The sequence below is a fragment of the Sus scrofa genome, chromosome 7, assembly GCF_054392235.1.
Source record: "Sus scrofa isolate SSC_HxYL_T2T_F1_AM1 chromosome 7, Sscrofa_HxYL_maternal_Yorkshire_Landrace_v2.0, whole genome shotgun sequence".
In the NCBI taxonomy this organism is placed as follows: Eukaryota; Metazoa; Chordata; class Mammalia; order Artiodactyla; family Suidae; genus Sus; species Sus scrofa.
In genome coordinates this window covers 49,472,977-49,494,752 of record NC_139389.1, presented here as the reverse complement: position 1 = coordinate 49,494,752, position 21,776 = coordinate 49,472,977, and the positions used below count along the sequence as shown (strand labels likewise).

The following is a 21,776-nucleotide window of genomic DNA, read 5'->3' as shown; positions in this document are numbered from 1 at the left end:
AGAAAGATTCTGTTAAGACTTGCCCATCATTACCTCTTCCCTCCTACCTAAAGATAACTATCCTGACAAGGAACCCATTAGAACCATTTCTCCGGTTTTAAAATTTTCTCTGAAATCAAACAATATGTATTATGTTATATTTGGCTTTTCTCACTCAAGATTCTGTGAGATTCATTCATGTTCTTATGTAGCCCTGGCTTATTTTCATTGCTTCATAGAATTACATTATGTGAACACACTAAATTCTATTTCTGGGCTCTGTTTTTGGATATTTGGATCATTTCTGGTTTGATGAGTAAAGCTGCTATGAACTTTTGGTGTACGTATTGCATACTTTTTTGGTTGTTGGATATAGTATATAAATCCACTTTTTTTTTTTTTTTTGGCTGTGCCCATGGCATGTGGAAGTTCCTGGGCCACAACAGTTACCTGAGCTGCTACGGTGACAACACTAGATCCTGGATGTTCCCCAAAAGAAGTCTTAGACAAAAACTTGTATGCAGGCGATTTAACTGAGTTGATCTCAAGAGGCAAGAGTGAGGGATAGGGTGTGAGAGATACAGAGAAAGACGATAGAAGCATAAGCTAGAGAATTGGCTGCTGTTAGGAATGATGGAGCTCAATCCTGCAGGGCTCTCAGGGGAAACTTGGGAAATGCTCAGAACTGTCTGCCAGAGGAATGGAAGGTGAGAAGCCAAACGTGTGTCCATCAGCTTCCCAGACCCCACTGGTTGAGGGTGGCTGCCTGGGTCTTAACTCCATGTTAATTCTGGGTACCTATGAGAATAAACTTGGCACCTGGGCAGGCACTTCCCAGAAGTACATGGAGATATCTCTAGTGATGGCCCCTCTTTTGTTACAAATATTGCTGATTTGTACTACCACCATTTTTTTTCTCAGTCTTATTAGGGACTTATTAATACTTTTCTCTATTTGTCTAGTCCATTGATTCTGATTTTATCTTTATTATTTCCTTCCTTGCACTCACTTTGAATAGTTTTCTTCATCTTGTATTAACTTCCTAAAGTGGAAGCTTAAATCATTGATTTTGAACCTCTTCCTCTCAAAGACAGGCATTAATTTCCCTCCAAGAACTAGTTTAGCTGCACATGGCAGAATTTCTTATGTTATAAACTCATTATCATTCAGTGAAATATATTTTTTCATTTGCTTTATGCATTCTATTTAGAAGTGTACTGTTTAACCTCCAAATATTTAAGGCTTTTCTAGATCTATTACTGAATCCGATTTAATTCCATTGCAGTCAGAAAATGTACTTTATAAAATTGTAATCCTTTGAGATTATTTACTGAGATTTATTTTATGGTCTTGCATATGATCTACCTTGGTGATAATTCCATGTATATGTGAAAAGAATGTGAATTCCACAGTTTGGGGCTGTAATATTCTCTAAATGTCTTTTAAGTCAATGTAGTTGATTCCACCACATAAGTCTTACATATCATTACTGAATTTTTCAGTCTAGTTATTATTTCTATTACCTAAGACAGGAGTTCTGAATTCAAATATGTTTATGGATTTTCTCTCTTTTTTTATTCCATCACTTGTTTCACAAATATTCAAGCTGTTTTTAGGTATGAACACTTAGAATTGCTGAATTCCTGATATATATTGATTCTTTTATTTTGTGAAATCCTATCTCTGGAAATTCTTATCTTATCTTGAAGACTATTTTATCTGATATTGATATAAGTATTCCAGCTTTGCACTGTAGATCTATCCTTTTGCTTTGCATTTGCCTTTGTATTTAAAATATCTCTTTTTTGACGACATATAGCTGGGTCTTGCTTTTTCACCCAATCTGACAAGCTCTCCATTTAATTGGAATGTTCAGTCTATTTACATTTAGTTACTGATGCAGTTGGAGTTTTCTTTTTTCCCCTCATTTGAAATTGGTCTATAGTTTTTTCTTTTTTACCCTAGTTTTCTTTTTTTGATGCTATTTGTTAAATCAGGTTTGATGTTGTTACATTCACCTCAAAAACACATGTTTTTCCTTAAAACACTTGTTTTAGGAAGCAGATACAACACTGATAATTAAATGTGACAAAGAGCCACTAAAAAAGACTATTGTCTTTTGGGCCTGAAACTTTTATTTCTTTTCTCTATCGGAAGCAATTTTATTCAATATTTTTCCTAGGAAATCATCCATTTTATCTATATTTTTGAATTTTGTGTGCCAAATCAAGTAGGCGCAAAGATTTTTAAGTGTGTTGCTTCTGTCTTTTTACATCTGTGTTTTCTCTTTTCACTCACCTGCCACTGCCCCCCCACCCCCATCACTTTCGATTAGGTTAGTTTTTCAGCCTCTCAGCTGAATTCCAGAATTCAGAGATGCCCTTGGGGCTCACTTTTAGAGGTTTCTTCTTTCTTCTGAATCTTGACCTCTTGATTCTTCACTTCTTGGTAATTCCTCAATGCTTCAGCACAGATCTTTTATATTTTGTCCAGATTTTCCAGTCCTCAGCAAGAGGGTTGGTTTGAATTACATACACTACCATTTTACTGGAAACAGAACTCTCTTGCATGTACATTTACTATTAAAAAAAAAGCTTTCATGGAAATTTTATGTAATAAACATGTTCACTTTCCTCAGTGGACAATTCAAACCATGTGTGAATCAATAGTACTGGGCCTGACCTAGAGGAACCCTTGTATAAAGAGTGTATTTGTAGAGTGGGGTTGTCTAGAATTGTTTTGGGGTTAATGTCTATCTATCCTTCCCACCAGCCCTGTTTATGACAGTAGAGTTAAAAATGGTAGCTGTACAAACTATTGCTCTTGGAATGGATTTACAATGAGATCCTGCTGTGTAGCATTGAGAACTATGTCTAGATACATCGCAACACAACAATGGGAGGAAAAAGTATGTATACAGGTATGTGTAACTTGGTCCCCATGCTGTAAGCAGAAAAAAAAAAAAAAAAAAAGTTAGCCATGAGAAGAATGCTGATTGGGTCACGGGTAAGTCAGATCTTTAACACCGGAGGAATGTTTGAATCGGAGACGTGTATCTATAAACCATCATTATGGAGCTGCCAGGGGATGAACTCACTAGATTCAGTTTATTGACCATGGAAATCAGCTTTCAGAAGTCAAAGAGGCAGAAGATATGTGGAATGGTAGAAGGCAGAAGGCCCCCATGGCAGTTTGCCTTGCTGTTTGGGTAAGACCCTGCCTTTGACAGGTAATCTTGGCTGAGACATGCATCACAAGACCTAGCAGTTTCAACACCAACCAACTACCCACACACACATACATTAGAATTCACATACATGAGAAGTCCTCATATACAGGTGAGGGGCAGTGTGTGTATGTGTGTTTGTGTATGTGCTGGTGGAGGGGGAAAGAGGGAACTCTGGCATCCTGACTTCAGAAAGCACGGGGCCTGGGAAATGGTTCTGGATCTAAGGATCTCAGCATAAGAGTTTAACCATGAGTAGACAAATGTAGTTTGTTGGTACACGTTTTTACCACTTTTGAAATGGTACAGAACTCCTGTCCAAAGCAAGGGCCTTTTTTCTTTTCCCACATTTCCTAGCAGGGTTCAATGAATGTCAAAATAGGAAATGAATTAATCACTGCTCTATTCAAGGAAACTTTTTGAATATATACTCTATTAAAAAAGACATTAAATACTTACACTGTGTACAAAACAAAGTTTATATACTGTAATCCTGCTAGTGTTTTGTAATCAGCTTTTTCAAACATCTTCCTTTCTACTATAAACCAATAAATTATAGCTCTGCGAATATATATATATATATACACACAGAAACATATAGACATAGAAACTGCAAAATATATCTCTGCTTCCTTTCCAATGGTGTATTTATGTTGGACTGTATATTTATACACTGCTTTAAAAATCTGGTAAATGTCACACACTTAATCCGTTTTAAAAAAATTGTAATGAATGCCTATGTGGATTTTTGCAGTATTACGAAGCCATGTCAACATCTATCACAGTATGTATATTTTGCAAGAATGTGACAAGTTAAAAAATCATCAATGACATCACATTGTATATTTAATAATTACGGTCAAAACGTTTTGGTATATTTTATTCCACAAAATTTTAAAAATCATAAGCAAAGTCATAACTATGAATTCAAACAATACAGTCAAATATATTTTACTTTAACTTAAGGCACTACATACAAATTTCTTAAAAGCACACTCATATCATTTTATTTACACACTATTTTAAGAAGTGACAATAAATATACATGTTCCATCTCATCTTTGTCCTTCATTTGCAAATTTATATATTTACAATGAATTAAAACTCTCCAAATAAAGGAATTAAGTGCAATCAGCTTTAAAACTTACCAGATATGGGCAAGAGAAGGAAATACCCAAGAACAATGCAAAGGCATTTTTAATCCTTTAATGTTTCAAGAATTTATCTTTAAATTCTTCTACCAAGCTTAATGGAACAGAACACAAAACCTATGGGACAGAGCATTGAAATAATTTTTATTCTATTGCTGTTTATCTGAAGAACTTACACATTAATAACAGCAGCAGAACTGTCCCTACATTATAAGTAAATGTACTTATTCTGAATTCACTCACCGAATTAACAAAATCTTAATAAAAAGGTTTTCCTATTACTTTTGAGTATTGCTGTCATAAACAGGTAAATATTTCCCAGAGCCAAACACTTTCTACCACCCAGAAAGCACAGCAGCATATTAGTCGATTGCTTAACAAATACACACCAAAGCCTTAGTGAAAAAGGCTGGCTTTACTGAAAGGTTTTCTTGGTATACTAGAGGAGTCACTGGCTTTGAGTGATAACTGTTTAAAGATAAAAATGAACTAACATAAAGTTCACTATAATAATATATAAATGTCTCTTTGATTCAATAAATACTGCTCTCGTCCCATCAACATATACATAACACATTTACAATTTATTTAAGTTAATGTTTTGAGAGTGGAATGAACAAGTCAAATAGGTCTTTTGTTCAAAGGGCTGAGACACTGACAGGACCGCCCTTCCTATCCCATCCTACATAGGATCCACTCACAGGATGGATGGGATGGATGGACAGATTTTTGAAACTCAGAACTGCCAATCAAGCCAATACAACCACTAAAGTTCACTCTACTGCAAGGATCAAGCTTCTACTCAACCAGTAGTTTAGACATTTCAAAAAATGCTCACTGCTTTATTTTTATTTTTTATTTTTTCTCTTTGAGGGCCACACCCGAGGCACATGGAAGTTCCCAGGCTAAGGGTTGAATTGGAGCTGCAGCTGCCGGCTTACACCACAGCCACAGCAATGCCGGATCCTTAACCAGCTGAGCAGGGCCAGGGATCGAACCTGCATCCTCATGGATCCTAGTCGAGCTTGTTAACCACTGAGCCACGACCAGAACTCCAAAAAAATGCTCATTGGTTTAAATGTGACTGTTTGCTTGTTTTCCTTTTCTTCTTCTTTTTTTAAAATGGAAATTAAAGTAGAAGGAAAATTTTCTATTATTTTGTTTAGATCAATATTAACCTTCAGGATAACTTTTATGTGAGGAGGAGACAGAAATAAAATGTGTCTAAAAGCATAATTAGTCCTATTGGTATCATTTATTATTAGGCTGTTTTTTTTTTTCTTTTTATGGCCCCACTTGTAGCATATGGAAGTTCCCAGGCTAGGAGTCAAATTGGAGCTGCAGCTGCTGGCCTATACCACAGCTATGGCAATGCCAGATTCAAGCTGCATCTTGACCTACACCGCAGCTTGTGGCAATGCTGGATCCTTAACCCCCTGAGTGAGGCCAGGGATTGAATACACATCCTCAGAGACAATACCGGGTTCTTAACCTGCTGAGCCACAAAGGGAGCTCCAAGCTGTTCTAATACATTCTCCTTATGACTGCATGCACAGACTATTCATGCAGGGTGTGGAAATGCTTCTCAAGAACCCCAAGTACAAATAGGCACTAAACCCCAGGATCAGGAAGTCAGCAGTGACCACAGGATGAATTACCTATTTGACGACTGGCACCGCTGTTCTTGACCATTGCAGACAATCAACATTTAACTGGACTGTGCATTTATGTAGATTATTTTCAGATTATCTGCAAAATACTCACCTAGTTTCTTTCTTTTTCTTTTTCTTTTTTTTTTTTTTTGTCTTTTTGCCATTTCTTGGGCTGCTCCCAAGGCATATGGAGGTTCCCAGGCTAGGGGTTGAATCGGAGCTGTAGCCACGGGCCTACGCCAGAGCCACAGCAACGTGGGATCCGAGCCGAGTCTGTAACCTACACCACAGCTCACGGCAACGCCGGATCCTTAACCAACTGAGCGAGGCCAGGCATCTAACCCACAACCTCATGGTTCCTAGTCAGATTCCTTAACCACTGAGCCATGACGGGAACTCCCACCTAGTTTCTTTTATTTTGCCAAAACTTTATTTATTTTTTTGTCTTTTTGCTATTTCTTGGGCCGCTCCTGAGGCAAATGGAGGTTCCCAGGCTAGGGGTCGAATCGGAGCTATAGCTGCCAGCCTATGCCAGAGCCACAGCAACGCGGGATCCGAGCCGCGTCTGCAACCTACACCACAGCTCATGGCAATGCCGATCGTTAACCCACCGAGCAAGGGCAGGGACCGAACCCGAAACCCCATGGTTCCTAGTCGGATTCGTTAACCACTGCGCCAAGACGGGAACTCCTATTTTGCCAAAACTTTAAAGATCGCACTGGAAATATGAATTGCTTGCCTGAGGTCCCTAGAATGCTTCTTTTAAACCCAAATTCTCTTCTGATAGAATCTCTTTGGTCACCACTCAGTTTCTTCATATTAATTTTGATTATTAGAAGGTACTACTTAGCAAGTTAAGATGAGAGTAATTCACAATAAATCCTTGGCTCAGAACAAGTATGTTAAAAATGTACATATGAGCAGAGTGGTTATTTCCATGAACAAAATATTGGAGGAAAAAAAGCAGAGGCAGCACTGAGGGTACCAAACGTTAACAGAATGCTGAAATTATCCAGCCACTTAACATATGATTAATGTAAAAGGTCAAAAGAGACTCAATTCCATTTTAAATTTAGCTACTCTATTGCCTATAAAGGGAGGCAAAAAATTCCCGAAGGTAAATAGAAACATCTCTCTTCCTCGTTCTGACCCAGTCAAAACCAGGTATGTATTCAGGCCATAAATTAATTCTTCTGCAGCACTGAGACACCTTTGGTTGCACAAAACAACATGAGAGAGTTAAAAATGGTAACAGAAATTAAGGAATTTTTAAAAATGATTTTCACTTCTGAGTTAGAAGAGAGTAAACAAATATGAAGTGTAAATATAAACTTTCCTGAGAGCTGCGTGCAATGGGAAGGTGGGAGCCTGCCTACAGGCCACTCACCTCTCACCACCTCCTATAAGTCACACAAAGTCTGCACATCCATACATGCAACACACACACACACACACACACACACACACACACGCACACACCTAAATAACTGACACAAAGACATTCAGCACAAAGCAGGAAATGCACTTGTCTCTATTTTCCCCTATTTTCTTATTAGCAATAATCTTTCAAAGACACAGCTTTTGAGGCTTTCTTTAACAGCGTATGGGTTTTAACAAAAATGCAATGGCGAAGGCCAGGCTTTGTGTCACATGGTCTCTGCTTGTTTTTTATAATAATTTTTCTTATAGTAACGTCTTCATATGCTAGATCTTTTCTGCCTGGTTGATCCATTTTATTAACCATCACAGAGAATTTCCTACGTCTGGGGGTTTTTTACTTGGGTTACAAAGTCTATTAATAGTAAATATAAAAATACAGGAAACTTTCCCTCCCTGATTCACAAAATTCACAGATTTTATAAAGATTTCTGTTGTTTAATTTACAAATGTAAAAATGTATTCGAAAAGCCTACCCCTTAAATTTTGGTGCTTTTTCATCTAAAGATGTGTCACATCTTCTTTGCCGGAAAAAAAAAAAAAAAAAAAAAGAAAAGGCAAAGGCAGTATTTTTCCCTAAAAAAAGGTTCCAGTTAGAGAAACAGGTGGTGTTTAACTAGTGATTTAGTAGCAATTTTCACTACGGTCAGAGTTTCTTGTATTAGCTAAGAAAGCAAAACAAAACACAAAGAAAAACAAAACGAGCTGAGCATGCGTGGTCTAAGTTCTCCGACTTTCAAAGTGTACTTTTTCCTAGTTGTGACACCATAGTTCCTTGGGTGCGTCCTAATCAAAGCCACTGTGTATAAACCCCAGCTCGTGTTACCCAATTAAAGGATCGTCATCATCTTCTTGCAGCTGAAGTCGGGAAAACGGCCGGGGCCGGGAGAGTCTATTCTGCATGATTATGATGAGGCAGGTTAGCGTGGTTAAAACCAAGAGCGCCCCGATAACAATCCCGATGGCTTCTGGGAGATTAATGCACCACTGGTCGACTAACAAACACTTGGTGTGCCCAAAGGTTCCGTTATTGGGATGTGGCTTTAATCCCAGGATGTGGCACATCATTGGGTAAATATCCACGGTATTAATGGTGCTGTGTTGGTAGCCTTTGTGAAATGCAGGCCCGTGGGCAGCTAGAAACGGATTCATACTAGGCAAAGAGTTATCATAACCGTGGTCACCTACTGAAAAAGAACAAGACGAGGTCAGTGATGAAGGTCTGTCCTTCTATTGCAAAGATTAAATAATGTTATTTGTATTATTGCAAAATAACAACTCGCTTCTAGTGTCAAACGAGGTGCTCGCCAGTTTAATTCCCACCCACTAAAAGTCTGATTAGTTGGGCCACACTCAGGGGCCAGAAAATTGCTCTCCGATGAAAACCTGAGCAGCATCCAGCTGAAAATGAAACTATCCTGTGTTAACATCTCTACATCAAAGTACCCTGTTAACAGGACAATGTCAGAACATGTTGATTTATGCCTAGGATTCAAAAGGAAAATTCTAAAGAACTACTTACGTTTGAGGGATGATTTATTTAGCACAATTGTCCAGCCTTCATCGGCAACCAAAATAATAGGCTGAATTCGGTCATTATGTTGGTAATGAAACCTGGCAGGAATGTCTTCTTTGAGATAAACTTTCATGTGAGGGTCACAGATTTTCAGTTTGTAATAAACTTTTGTTCTATCTAGAAGAAAAGGAAACAGCAAAGGAAAAAAGTCATGGTGGACTGATAAGGAGAAAAGATTTGGAACTAGAACAACCGGAAGTAAGTCTGAACACTGTTATCAATTAAATCATTTGAAAAACAAAATAATAATAATTAGGTAACAGTGTTGGGAACACACACACACACACACACACACACACACACACACACACGCCTTTTCAAGCATTCACACATCTCTCTTTTCATTTTGTGATCATCCCTGGTGGCCTTTTTCACAAAGGGAACAAATTTCACAACTAGCTTCCTGAGTAAATGGACACATAAATTACATATTACTACTAATTTCTAAGATCAGTAGATGAAAGGTACATCTCGGAGTTCCCATCGTGGCCCAGTGGTTAACGAATCTGACTAGGAACCATGAAGTTTCAGGTTCCATCCCTGGCCTCGCTCAGTGGTTAAGGATCCGGCATTGCCGTGAGCTGTGGTGTAGGTCGCAGACGAGGCTCGGATCCTGCATTGTTATGGCCCTGGTGTAGGCTGGAGGCTACGGCTCTGATTCGACCCCTAGCCTGGGAACCTCCATATGCCGAGGGAAGCGGCCTTAGAAAAGGCAAAAAGACAAAAAAAAAAAAAAAAAAAAAGGTACATCTCATGTAAGATGTTTTTTAAGGATAAAAACATCCTTTTTCCATTAGTGTGAACAATTAATATATCAACAAGGACTTACTGTATAGCACAGAAAACTACTCAATAACTTGTAATAACCTATAAGGAAAAATAATCTGAAAAAGAATATAGGGAGTTCCTATCCTGGCTCACCAGTTACAGAACCCGATTAGTATCCATGAGGTTCCTGGCACTGCTCAGTTGGTTAAGGATCTGGCGTGGCTGTGTGCTGTGTAGGTTGCAGATGCAGCTCAGAATCCCACATTGCTATGGCTGTGGCGTAGGCGGCAGATGCAGCTCTAATTCAGTCCCTTGCCTGGGAACGTCCATGTGCTGCGCAGGTGTGGCCCTGAAAAGATCAAAAAAAAAAGAAAAAGAATATATATAAATATTTATAACACAATCACTGTGCTATACATCTGAAACACTGTCTGTTAACTATTCTTCAATACAAAAATAAAAATTAAATCTATCAAAAAGCCAAGAAATCATCACTTTGAACCTACACCTTAGGCGAATGGCCTAAAAACGTAGACATAATCCCCCTCTGAGAAAGTAGAAGAGTACAAGGTCATGAACTACAAAAAGCCTGAGTTCCACGCCTTTACAGCCCACCCCACTCCTCCATCAACGGCCCCCTCGAATCTTCCTTAGCCAAAAGTTGACCTACTTTTCTTGGGAAGTATGGCAGCCACTGGGGTCAAGTCTACAAGAGTGTAGTCTGCCGGGTCGATGCAGTGATCCAAGTTTATCAGTCTGTCCTTAGAGCACTGGGTCATCCCATGATCACTTGTAATGATCACGTTAAGAGTTTCCCACAGTCCTAACACCTTGAGCTGGTGAACGAGCTCACCGACATGGTCATCTACTTCTTTCAACACCCTGCGCATGTTGTCTTTATCTGCGGGGCCGTATTTGTGGCCACTTGCGTCTGGTTCTTCCCAATAGAGCGTCGCAAAGGTGACCGGTGGGTTCGAACTGCTCAGCCACGTGGTGAGGTTACCCAGCCGCTCCCCAAAGGACACGGCGGGGCTGTAATCCATGAAGTAGGATGGCGTGGTGTTGTGAATGGGGACGTCTGTGCCAGGCCACATGGCAGCTGCGCTGGATCTGTTGCCCTGAAGCTGATTGGTCACCCAGATAGGCACTGCCTCATTCCACCAAAAAGGATCTTTGTCGTTCGTGTCGGAGAAGTGTTTCTTTGCGATGACATCATACATGGAATTGGCCACAATGCCGTGGCTTTCTTCATACAGGCCTGTCACGATGCTGTAGTGGTTGGGAAATGTTTTGGTGATGAAAACGTTCTGAACCTGCTTGACCAAGACGCCGTCTTTGATAAAGTTCTGGAGATGAGGAAATTCGTAGTTCTGTAGGTAGTCAGCTCTGAAGCCATCGAAGGACACCAGCAGTAACCTGGGCGGCAAAGGATGGGAAGAGTTCCCTCCGCAACCAGTTAGAAGCCCAGCAAACAAAAGTACCCGCAATAATTTCATAATGAATGTGCTGAAGGAGGGCAGTCAGGGTTCCTAAAACAGAAAAACACAAGGCATAAGCAGTGATGCTCTGTGATTTGGATTCGGTTTCAAAAGTTGGGCCATCAGGAGAAGGAAACAAACATTTATCAACTCTTTACATACCAGCTTTACCTTCAACAACTTCGAAATTAAATAATGTCACTTACTGAAAGGCAACTGAATGAAGCTGAAGTAGGAAAAGAAGTAAAATACGCCTTTACTTGTCCAGTGATACGTCCTGCCCCATGTTTCATGCTCTGAAGGGGAGGTGGGCCATTCTTACACTCCTCATAAATACTCCTGTTTGGCTGCCTGGTTTGTGTGCACCAGAAAAAGTTATTCTAAAGGCTTAACAGGAAAAAAAATGAAGAAATCAAAACAACCCTTTTGCACAAAATTTTTTCTACTTTAATAACTGGGACCCTATAATTCCTTTTAATCCACAAAAAATAAGGGGTGAAAATTCTACCATCCTGGCTCATCGCAAGTTCCTGTTGAAAAATACTGGCATTAAAAAAGGAGCGTAAGAAATAAATGTTATTTGAGACATGGGACCCACCTCAATCTATGCCTGCCCAATATTCACATGAGGCTGACAAACAGACAAAGCCCACAGGGACCTGGAGGCCACAGTAACTTCCAAAGCAATCCAGCAGTTGTTGAAATGAATTTCATCACATCCTTTTTTTTTTTTTTTTTTTAAATCTTTTCTGGCCAAGCTGCAGCATATGGAGTTCCCCAGCCAGGAATCAGATCCGAGCCACAGTTGCCACTTATACCACAGTTGCAGCAATGCTGGATCTCTGACTGTGCTGGGGATTGAACCTGCGTCCTGGTGCTACAGAGATGGTGCCGATCCTGTTGTGCCACAGCGGAAACTCCCACCACATACATCCCTTTTAAACTTCCTTTTTACTGTCAAAAACATATAGTTGAGGCAACCACTGCGGACGGAAAATCCAGAGGGCTGACTGTTCACTGCACCACACCCTCTTATAGAAGGGACCTGAGCATCCCCAGGTTCTGGTATCTGCAGGGGCTCCTGGAACCAATCCCCTGAGGACACCTAGGGACACTGTAACTATTCTACCTACTACTCCAGGCTCAGAGCTAGCCCTGACTTTTCTTTTCTTTTCTTTTCTTTTTTTTTTTTTGCTTTTTAGGGCCACCCCCGCAGCATATGGAGGTTCCCAGGCTAGGGGTCTAATCAGAGCTGCTGGCCATAGCCACAGCCACAGCCACAGCAATGCCAGATCCGAGCCGCATCTGTGACCTACACCACAGCTCAAGGCAACACCGGATCCTTAATCCACTGAGTGGGGCCAGGGATTGAACCCGCAACTTCATGGTTCCTAGTCAGAATCATTTCCACTGTGCCATGACAGAAACTCCTTGACTTTTCTCTTCTCTTACCAAAAAAAAAAAAAGGCTTCCCCAAAGGAACTTCCCTGCTTTCAATCTCTATCTTCTTTGCTCCCTAAGAAAATCGGAGATAGGTGATGCAGTTGAGTGATTCATCTTAGGGGGCAGGATTCCTCTTCCATTATAGCAGGAGAGGGGGAGGAAGGGTGAAAGGTCACAGGTCTGAGGGCTGAGGGAGCAGGGAGTTGCATTCTCTGTGCTGGAACAGCCGGGGCTGAGTATTTTCAGAGTTAGGCTGGTAAAAGATTCAGAGGTTTGAGAAACACAGAATGTCTGGAATGGCCAACGTGAAGAACAGGAGCCAGTACAAGGAAACAGCAGGACTGGTGGCCCATGTTGACAGTGGCTGCCATGAATTTTGGGAGGGGACACTGCTGATTGGCTTTTTCTAGCCATTCAGTGACCCTGGCTCAGGCACGAACAAACCAGGCAGTTGATCTGACCTGAGCTTGAGATTCTGCCAGATGCTGAAGGATGACAAAGGAAAGCTGAAGATCCTGACTCAAGAGTGGCTGAAATTTGAGCTGCAGCGAAGCTGAGACTGAGGTTTTTAGGCTAGAGGTTCTGATGAAATTAAAACACAAACAAACAAAAACAAACAAAACCTGTTTTAAAAGTAACTCTCAAAAAAGAAAAATAAGTAAATAAAAGTAATGCTCAGTGAAAGTTGCAAGGAAGTAAGGTCATGGTCAGAGTGAGGGGAGTGAATTCATCATTCGGAGTAGAAGACCTAAGGTATGGCTGGGGTGCAGGCACCCAGAGGTCCCAGGCAGAGCAGTGGCGAGTAAAATTAGCACCATGGTTAAGATGGTTACACGGTTCAGGTGGTTAAGTTCATGAGTCATTTGCTGAGCATTCTACTTTCTCCCATCTAGACTGCAATTACCTGCAGGCACAGACTTTTCCTCTTTCAAACATAAAACCTAGGCGATCTAGGAGTTCCGTCGTGACGATCTAGGAGTTCCGTCGTGACGCAGCGGAAACCACTCCAACTGGGAACCATAGGGTTTCGGGTTTGATCCCTGGCCTAGCTCAGGGGGTAGAGGATCCGGCGTTGCCGTGAGTTGTGGTGTAGGTCGCAGACATGGCTCAGATCTGGCATTGCTGTGACTGTGGTGTAGGCTGGCAGCAACAGCTCTGATTGGACCCCTAGCCTGGGAACCTCCAGATGTTGTGGGTGCAGCCCTAAAAAGAAAAAAAAAAAAAATAAAGACACACACACACAAAGACCAAAAAAAAAAAAAAGACAAAAAAACCCTCAAACAAACCCACAAAAACTTAGGCAATCTATGTGTGTGCAGTCATTCAAACACTTAACCGATGGAAGCTGGGACCCTCTGAAAACCGAGGCCTTAACATTTTGCAGACCAAAGACACAGGCTCTGGGGGTTTGGGAAATCTCGACCATATTAACCTGAAGCGGGCTGCCTTCTGGGAGTGGTGCATGGATCATCTGCTGCCGGCGGGCATTCAAGAAACCGAAGAAAGTAGAGTCCCCAATCGAACCACCTCTTGAGAGAACAGAGTAACCATTCTAACTCATACGAGAGACATCCTTTGCACAGACACAGCCGGGGCCACATCTCAGCAACTTCAGGGGGCCCGAATCCAGGAGCAGTCCCTGCTTCTCCTTCAGTATTTGATGGCCCTGACCTTGTGTTTGTGCACAACTCAACCTCTCCCTCGGACAGTCAGGACTGGCTACGATCAGGCAACAATAGCACACAGGCAGCTGTCCTGGGTCCTGGCCACCTTAGAACATGGGTGCGTAGAGCACGGAAGGCTGGAACCGAGCAGATTCCCTGGTTTCTCTCTGCATACAGCTACCTTTTTTTTTTTTTTTTTTTTTTTTTTTGTCTTTTTGCCATTTCTTGGGCCGCTCCCATGGCATATGGAGCTACTTTTCCAACCTAAGTAATTGTTTCCAACAGCAGAGCAGACTGAAAACAGCAAATGTGGTAGAGTATCTTAAAGACATATACCTAGAAATCTCCTTCTCTCTCTTTTTTTGAAGGGCCACACTCTTGGCCTATGGAAGTTCTCAGGGTAAGGGTCGGATTGGAGCTGCTGCTGCCAGCCTACACCACAGCCACAGAAGCGCTGGATCCCAGCCACATCTGCAACCTCTGCCACAGTTTGTGGCCATGCTGGATCCTTAACCCACTGAGTGAGGCCAGCAATCAAACCGCCATCCTCACAGACACTATGGCAGGTTCTTAACCTGCTAAGCCACAACAGGAACTCCCTAGAAGTCTTTTTTGAAAATTATTTACTGCCCCGGCTTGTTCCCTGAGCAGTCTTCATATTCAATCAAGGCCATGGCACAAACTTGCTGCTGCCAAGTCAAGTCTGGTGGGGATCCAACCAAATGCATTCCCTCTCCATCTCCAAATCCTCTCCTTTCCCTTGGTTCCCTGATCCCTTAAAACAGCTTCTCCATTCTCTCCTGCAGGCGTGTTCTGATCACACCAGTGGCTGCCAGCCTAGTCCATTCCACCTTCATATCTAGTCAGCAGAAGAGATAGAAGAGTCACAGAGGAAGCCTGTGAAATGGCAGCCAGACTCTGGACGTAGGGAGTTCTGGTCGAGCCAGTCGAGAGGAAGGGTCAGGAACCTACAGTTTTTTTGGTTTTTTTGTTTTTGTCTTTTTTACCATTTCTCGGGCCGCTCCCGTGGCATATGAAGTTCCCAGGCTGGGGGTCGAATCAGAGCCGTAGCCTCCAGCCTACGCCACAGTTCACGGCAACGCGGGATCCAAGCCGAGTCTGCAACCTACACCACAGCTAATAGCAATGCTGGATCCTTAACCCACCGAGCAAGGCCAGGGATCGAACCTGCAACCTCATGGTTCCTAGTCGGATTCGTTAACCACTGAGCCACGACGGGAACTCCAGAACCTACAGTTTCAACAGCTACTACTCTTGTCTCTTTCCACTACAGCCCGGCTCCTTAAAGGCCTCAACACCTCCTGTCCGGATGGACCTTCCTGCCTTTATCCCCGTCCCCTTACTCACCCGACAGCTGCTGCCCATGGACCTTGCCCAGGAACAGCTCTATTTGTGACGGTTCCCTAATAAAATCAGCATTCAGAGCTCCCCTGCCCACACAAAACTTCCAGCCTGGCATTCAAGTGCCTCCATCATCCAGGCTCAAGCCCCAAGCAAATTAGTATGAAACAGGGACAGAAGTCACCGCCAAACTTAACCCACTTTTACCACATGCTGCTGTCATAGTCCGTCTGAGATGCATTCAAAGACAGTAACCATTTATCCCCGTGACCTACAGGTGACCTACAACAGCTCTTCAGTAATAATTTGTGTTTCCAAACCTCCTAAAGTTGCTCCCGACACATGAAGTCTTTGCCCACATACTCTTTGAGATCATTAAAAAAAAAATTCAATAGATATCTAATATAACTAAAATGCTTAGGAGTTCCCGTCGTGGCTCAGTGGTTAACGAATCCAACTAGGAACCATGGGGTTGCGGGTTCGATCCCTGGCCTTGCTCAGTGGGTTAAGGATCTGGCGTTGCTGTGAGCTGTGGTGTAGGTCGCAGACGCGGTTTGGATTCTGAGTTGCTGTGGCTCTGGTGTAGGCCAGTGACTACAGCTCCAATTAGACCCCTAGCCTGGGAACCTCCATATGCCGCGGGAGCAGCCCAAGAAATGGCAAAAAGACAAAAAAATAAAAAATAAAATAAAATAAAATGCTTAACACCAAAATTTACGTATGTACTCTTTAACAGGGAACAAAAGCTTTGTACTTTTCAAATAGAAAATACTCAAAATTGGGGCATAAATCATCAAAATAAGGCATCGGGCTGTCCTCCTGGAAGAACAAAGAGGAGCTTGAATGAACTCTCTTCTACAACACACTACACCTTGTCGTAATGCTGTGCTTGAGATCTGTACACCATAAAATAGTGTTGTTTCTTTTTTTTTTTTTTTTTTGCTTTTATTCGGGCTGCACCTGCAGCATATGGTTCCCAGGCTAGGGTCTAATCGGAGCTGTAGCTACTGGCCTACGCCAGGGCCACAGCAACATGAGATCCGAACCGTGTCTGCGACCTACACCACAGCTCATGGTAATGCCAGATCCTTAACCCATCAAGCGAAGCCAGGGATCAAACCCGCAACCTCATGGTTCCTAGTCGGATTCGTTAACCACTGTGCCATGACGGGAACTCCCATAGAGTAGTGTTCTTAAACCTAAGCCCTGGGAATTCCTGTTGTGGCTCAGTGGGTTAAGAATCCGACTAATCAGGAGTTCTCGTCACGGCGTAGCGGAAATGAATTTGACTGGGAACCATGAGGTTGCAGGTTTGATCCCTTGCCTCGTCCAGTGGGTTAAGGAAATGGAGTTGCTGTGAGCTGTGCTGTAGGTCGCAGACGTGGCTCAGATCTGGCGTTGCTATGGCTGTGGTGTGGGCCGGAAGCTGTAGCTCTGATTTGACCCCTAGCCTGGGAACCTCCATATGCTGCAAGTACAGCCCTAAAAAAAGCAAAAAAAAAAAAAAAAAAAAAAAAGAATCCGACTAATCAGGCAGTGAGACACCAACATCATATGCTATCACTTGCATGTGGAACCTAAAAAAAGGACACAATGAACTTCTTTGCAGAACAGATACTGACTCACAGACTTTGAAAAACTTATGGTTTCCAAAGGAGACAGGCTGGGAGATGCACTGGGAGTTTGGGATGGAAACGCTATAAAATCGGGTTGTGATGATCATTGTACAACCATAAATGTGGTAAAATTCACTGAGTAATAAAAAAATTAGAAAAAATAAATAAATCCAGAAAAAAAAAAAAAAGAAAAAAGAATCTGACTAGTATCCATGAGGATTCCGGGTACGATCTCTGGTCTCCTTCGGTGGGTTAAGGATCCTGTGTTGCTGCGAGCTGTGGTGTAGGTCACAGATGTGGCTTGGATCCAGTGTTACTGTGACTGTGGCGTAGGCTGGCAGCTGCAGCTCCAATTCAACCCCTAGCCTGGGAGCCTCCATATGCTACCCTTGACGCCCTAAAAGGAAACAAACAAACAAACAAACAAAAAACAAAAAAAACTAAGCTCTTTGAGGCATCACTACAAATTGAATCTCACAGTATGTCTAGAGCTTTTCCAACACAGTTGCCTCAAAGAGCAGAGGGGTGCTGAAACAATTCAACAACTGATACTGGGACAACTGGACATCCACATGCAAAAGAATGTGTTTGGAACCCTTATCTCATACCATCCACAGAAATTAACTCAAAATGGATCACAGACCAAAATTAAGAGCTGATACTATAAAGCTCTTGGAAGAAAATATAGGAATAATTCTTCATGACCTTGAGTTAAACCAAGACTTCCTAGATACAGTACCAAAAGTACCAGTGATGAAAATAACAGAAAATATCATCTTAGCTCAAAAATTATATGAAATGTGTACTCTACAATACAAAGTTGGGTATTTCAATGTGAAAATGTTTTACTCCACTTCCCATGTGCAAAACAACAACAAAAAAACCTGTGTCTGCCCCTCTTTTACAAAATTCATACAAGTCAAAATCTTTCTCCTCCAAATTTCAAGTGCGTTCAATCCTAATTATGTTCAATATGTATGTGTTGTTTATCCTAAGATTCATTAATCCCTTAGCCCACAGCTAGGATCCTTGTTTTCAGGCTTAGAAGCACAAAGTGGAAAGATTATAGACTCTGAAATCAGAAGGGTCCCAAAATTGGAGCTCACAGTTCATAGCTGAGTGACTGCAGGCAGATCTAACTTCTCCCAGCTTCAGTACATCTGCATTTGTAAAATGAGGATGCATAGCGTTAAACAACAGGCCTTCGAACTGAATTTCCTTTTCTCCATCTTAGCTACAAAGCTGTATGTTTAAAAAAAAAAAAAAAAAAAAAAAAAAAGTCCCTACAATGACAGGCAGAATGATATTGTGAAACTATAAACTAATTAGAACTAATTTGGTCTAACCTCTTCTTTTTTTTTTTTTCTTTTTCAGCTGCACTTGTGGCACATGGAAGGTTCCGGGCCAGGGATCCAATCTGAGCTGCAGCTGTGACCTACGCCAGATCTTTAACCCATAGTGCCACAGTGGGAACTCTCTAACTTCTTCTTTTTACACATGATGACGCTGAAGTCCTGTGATCAGCCAAACACTGTAATCTTTTTTTTTTTTTTTTGTCTTTTTAGGGCCGCGCCCATGGCATATGGAGGTTCCCAGGCTAGGGGTCTAATAGGAGCTGTAGCTGCTGGCTTAGGCCAGAGCCACAGCAATGTGGGATCCGAGCCGCATCTGCGACCCACACCACAGCTCAGATCCTTAACCCACTGAGTGAGGGCAGGGATCGAACCCACAACCCCATGGTTCCTAGTCGGATTTGTTAATCACTGAGCCACACGGGAACTCCTGTCTGTAATCTTACTAATTTCAGGTCCTTAACACGTCTGCAAGTCTAGTTTGATCCAGTTAACAAGTTTAGTATTAATCTTCATATGATGAACCCAACCTTTCCTGCCAGATTATCTTTCATTAGTGGTGCCTGTATCTAGATCTCTTGTGTTGTTTCCTTCCAGCAGGGAGTGTTAAAGTATGAGAAGTTCTCAAGTATTTTCAAGGAATAAAAATCACTAATCATCCTGCTGCACTACAAAGCATAGAGAGATATTCTGTAATTTTTCAAACCAAAAAAAAAAAAAAAAAAAAAATCAAAGGAAAGGAAAAAAAGCAGAGTCATCTGGACAACACCCAAATAATCCCAACAGCAATGGCAACTGTATGTAGTTTTCATCAACTCAGGGGACAAAACAAACTCGACCTCCTCTGAGATGACTTTCTTACTTGCAGAGACTGCATCTCAAGCAATTCTCTGTGGCCTTATCTGCCCGTCTCAAGTTGGGAGTGTATGACAGTTACAGGATATGGTGAAAGATGTTTGCCGCCATTAGCATGTCATCTGCTCTGTAAGACAAAAGCCTTATTCGAAACATTTCACAAATGCTATTTGTAATGAAACTCATATATAGCTTTAAAATAAAAATAAAATAGCATGCATTGTCTACTCACATAGGTAACTTAGGTGGCTTTCTCTAGATTATTACCAGTTATTTTCTTGATATTCTAAAGAAAAACTAAAATTAGTTCTAAAAGACTGGCTTAAAAATTCTAGTATTTTCAACCCTTCTTCAGTTTTCCAACACAAACTTTTCTAGCATCTTCAAAACAGCTACACTTAATCCTACTTTCTTTTTTTTCTTCTTTTTTTAAATCTTACTTTCTACATCATAAAATATAGCCCTCGTGTACTCCTTGCATTTTTTTTAAAATCAAAATGTCTCCCAAATGACATTTTGTAGCCAATTTAAAAGCGAGGAGGAGATATTTTACATTTTATATATTTCATTTATAAAATATCTCCTCCTCGCTTTTAAATTCGTTTAATTCTCTTAAAAGAGCTTGGAGCAACCTCTGGGGGAAAAAAAAAAAAAAAAGAAGGAAGAAAGAAAAGAAAACCCAAACATTAAAGGAGCAGTTGATTTCCATTAATATTGGCAAGGTTTCAGGCTTAGGTCCACCAAGTGGCCTGGTGGTTAAGGAAAAAACACAACAAACAAACGACCCTCCCCCGCAACCCAAACCCTGGTGGAGTCAGGGCTGGTATAAACCTGCATCTGCTCGTGGTCACTCGCTGTACTTCATGTCTCGAGCAGGAACTTCCTCATCTGTATAATGGGACGCTACGGTCTCACAAGCCTGCTGTGCCCAGACAAGGAAAGCATTGCTCCTAGAATGCTTCGCCCAGTATCCGGCCGATAAAAAGCACTTCAGTGTTATCTTTCTTGTTCGATTTGCTAGGAAATTCGTTTTTAAATTGTCATTACCATTAACTCTATGTCATCACCATTAACTCTAACCGAATACTGAGGCAGCTGCAGGTCGATCGGAACCTTTAAACGCGTTCATGTCAAATCTGACGCCCGCTCCGCCTGCCCGCTGAACCTTCAGGGCGGTCCCGCCGCCTCCCCTCTCCCCACCCCTCAGCTCACCGCCTGCCCAGTCCACGCCCACCTGCACAGTTTCCTCACCTCTTTTCCCACCTCGCCCCCCACCCCTCGCGCCCCCGCAGGTACCGGGGCCACTTTGGGTCACTCGCGGACGTCCCCCCACCCGGGGGATGTGTGTGATGGGGGAAGGGGTCTCACCATCTCTATTTTCAAAGCCCCCGGCAGACGTGGGGCAGGGATGGCATTTCGCTCCCGAATGCCGGGCGCGCGGGGCTCACACTCACCTGCTGCCGCCACGTCCCTGCAGCTCGCGGAACCCCGCGCGCGCGGAACCCGGCGCCGGTGCGTATTGGAAGCGACCGAGATCTGAACGCTGGGGAGCCAGGCCGAGCTCTTCCGGAGGCGCCTGCGCAATAGTGGGCGCCCCCTGCGATTAACAGGCTCTACCACCCCGAGATCAGCGCTGCTTGGGGCGCTGGGAGGGTGCGCGGCTGTCCCGCGCGCGCGACTGCGGAACAGGCTTCCAGCTGGCGGGGACCTGGAGGGCGACAGGATCTGAGACATGTCCTCGGATTGGACGCCGCGGCTTCAGTAGATGTAACTCCCTTTCCGATTGGTTGGATTCAGGTAACACTTGGGGACAGCGGCCTGGTTGGGATAGAATGGGGTCTAGGTGGAAGGTTCGTTCTCCTCTCCGGCCACGCCCCTTTGCTAGCGTTCCAGGACTAAGTGCCCTTCAGGGGACCTGAAACACTGCGAGGCCCGGAAAGGGCCCCTGGCTATTGCCAACCCAGGGCTTACTGCCACTCCCTAATTACTATGCACCCGGCGGCTTAGTTGTTTGCAGGAAAAACGACTTGGGTGGCTCTGGAGCCCAGCACAAGTCTAGAGCAACTTTAACCAGTTCCAGTGAGTTGGGATAAATAAATGCAGTGTGGTTCTACCAAAGGAGTAGATGTCTTGCTGGAGAAGTCAGCACCTGCGCAGGCAAATTGAGTACTAGACAGTTTATGAGTAAAGTTGCGAGAAACACAGAAACATCGTCTT

At 42.5% G+C, this 21,776-nt stretch overlaps 1 protein-coding gene and 1 pseudogene across 17 annotated transcripts in view; one reads left to right on the top strand and one right to left on the bottom strand.

Moving 5' to 3' along the window:
• Nucleotides 1-4,058: 4,058 nt before the first annotated feature.
• Nucleotides 4,059-21,241, bottom strand: ENPP4 (ectonucleotide pyrophosphatase/phosphodiesterase 4). 7 transcript variants are annotated; one of them, XM_084968284.1, is made up of 6 exons: nt 20,391-20,739; nt 19,792-19,845; nt 19,567-19,686; nt 10,460-11,318; nt 8,968-9,138; nt 4,059-8,632 (listed from the first exon to the last, which is right to left on the bottom strand). In XM_084968284.1, the coding sequence occupies exons 4-6, from the start codon at nt 11,283-11,285 to the stop codon at nt 8,268-8,270; spliced, it is 1,362 nt and encodes a 453-aa protein (XP_084824410.1). In that variant the 5' UTR covers nt 11,286-11,318; nt 19,567-19,686; nt 19,792-19,845; nt 20,391-20,739; the 3' UTR covers nt 4,059-8,267. The 7 variants fall into 7 exon arrangements, with proteins under 7 accessions (XP_084824410.1, XP_084824412.1, XP_084824409.1 ...); XM_084968286.1 differs by lacking the exons at nt 19,567-19,686; nt 19,792-19,845; nt 20,391-20,739 and adding exons at nt 11,474-11,618; nt 13,172-13,292; nt 13,615-13,913; XM_084968283.1 differs by lacking the exons at nt 19,792-19,845; nt 20,391-20,739 and adding an exon at nt 21,014-21,241.
• The window catches only part of LOC102161511 (chloride intracellular channel protein 5 pseudogene), a 62,873-nt pseudogene continuing 62,238 nt past the window's right edge, over nt 21,142-21,776 (top strand). For all 10 annotated transcript variants that reach the window (XR_014810228.1, XR_014810230.1, XR_014810227.1 and 7 more), the window contains exon 1: nt 21,142-21,356. The product of XR_014810228.1 is annotated as a chloride intracellular channel protein 5 pseudogene, transcript variant X6 (transcript). The remainder of the gene's footprint in view (nt 21,357-21,776) is intronic.

Coding starts and splice junctions, on each gene's coding strand:
- ENPP4 (XM_084968283.1), bottom strand. CDS start 11,285: ATGAAATTATTGCGGGTACTTTTGTTTGCTGGGCTTCTAACTGGTTGC. Junction 9,139..10,459: donor TGCCATACTTCCCAAGAAAA/GTAGGTCAACTT, acceptor CTTTTCTTCTAG/ATAGAACAAAAGTTTATTAC. Junction 8,633..8,967: donor AAATAAATCATCCCTCAAAC/GTAAGTAGTTCT, acceptor GTTCTTTTTCAG/TAGGTGACCACGGTTATGAT.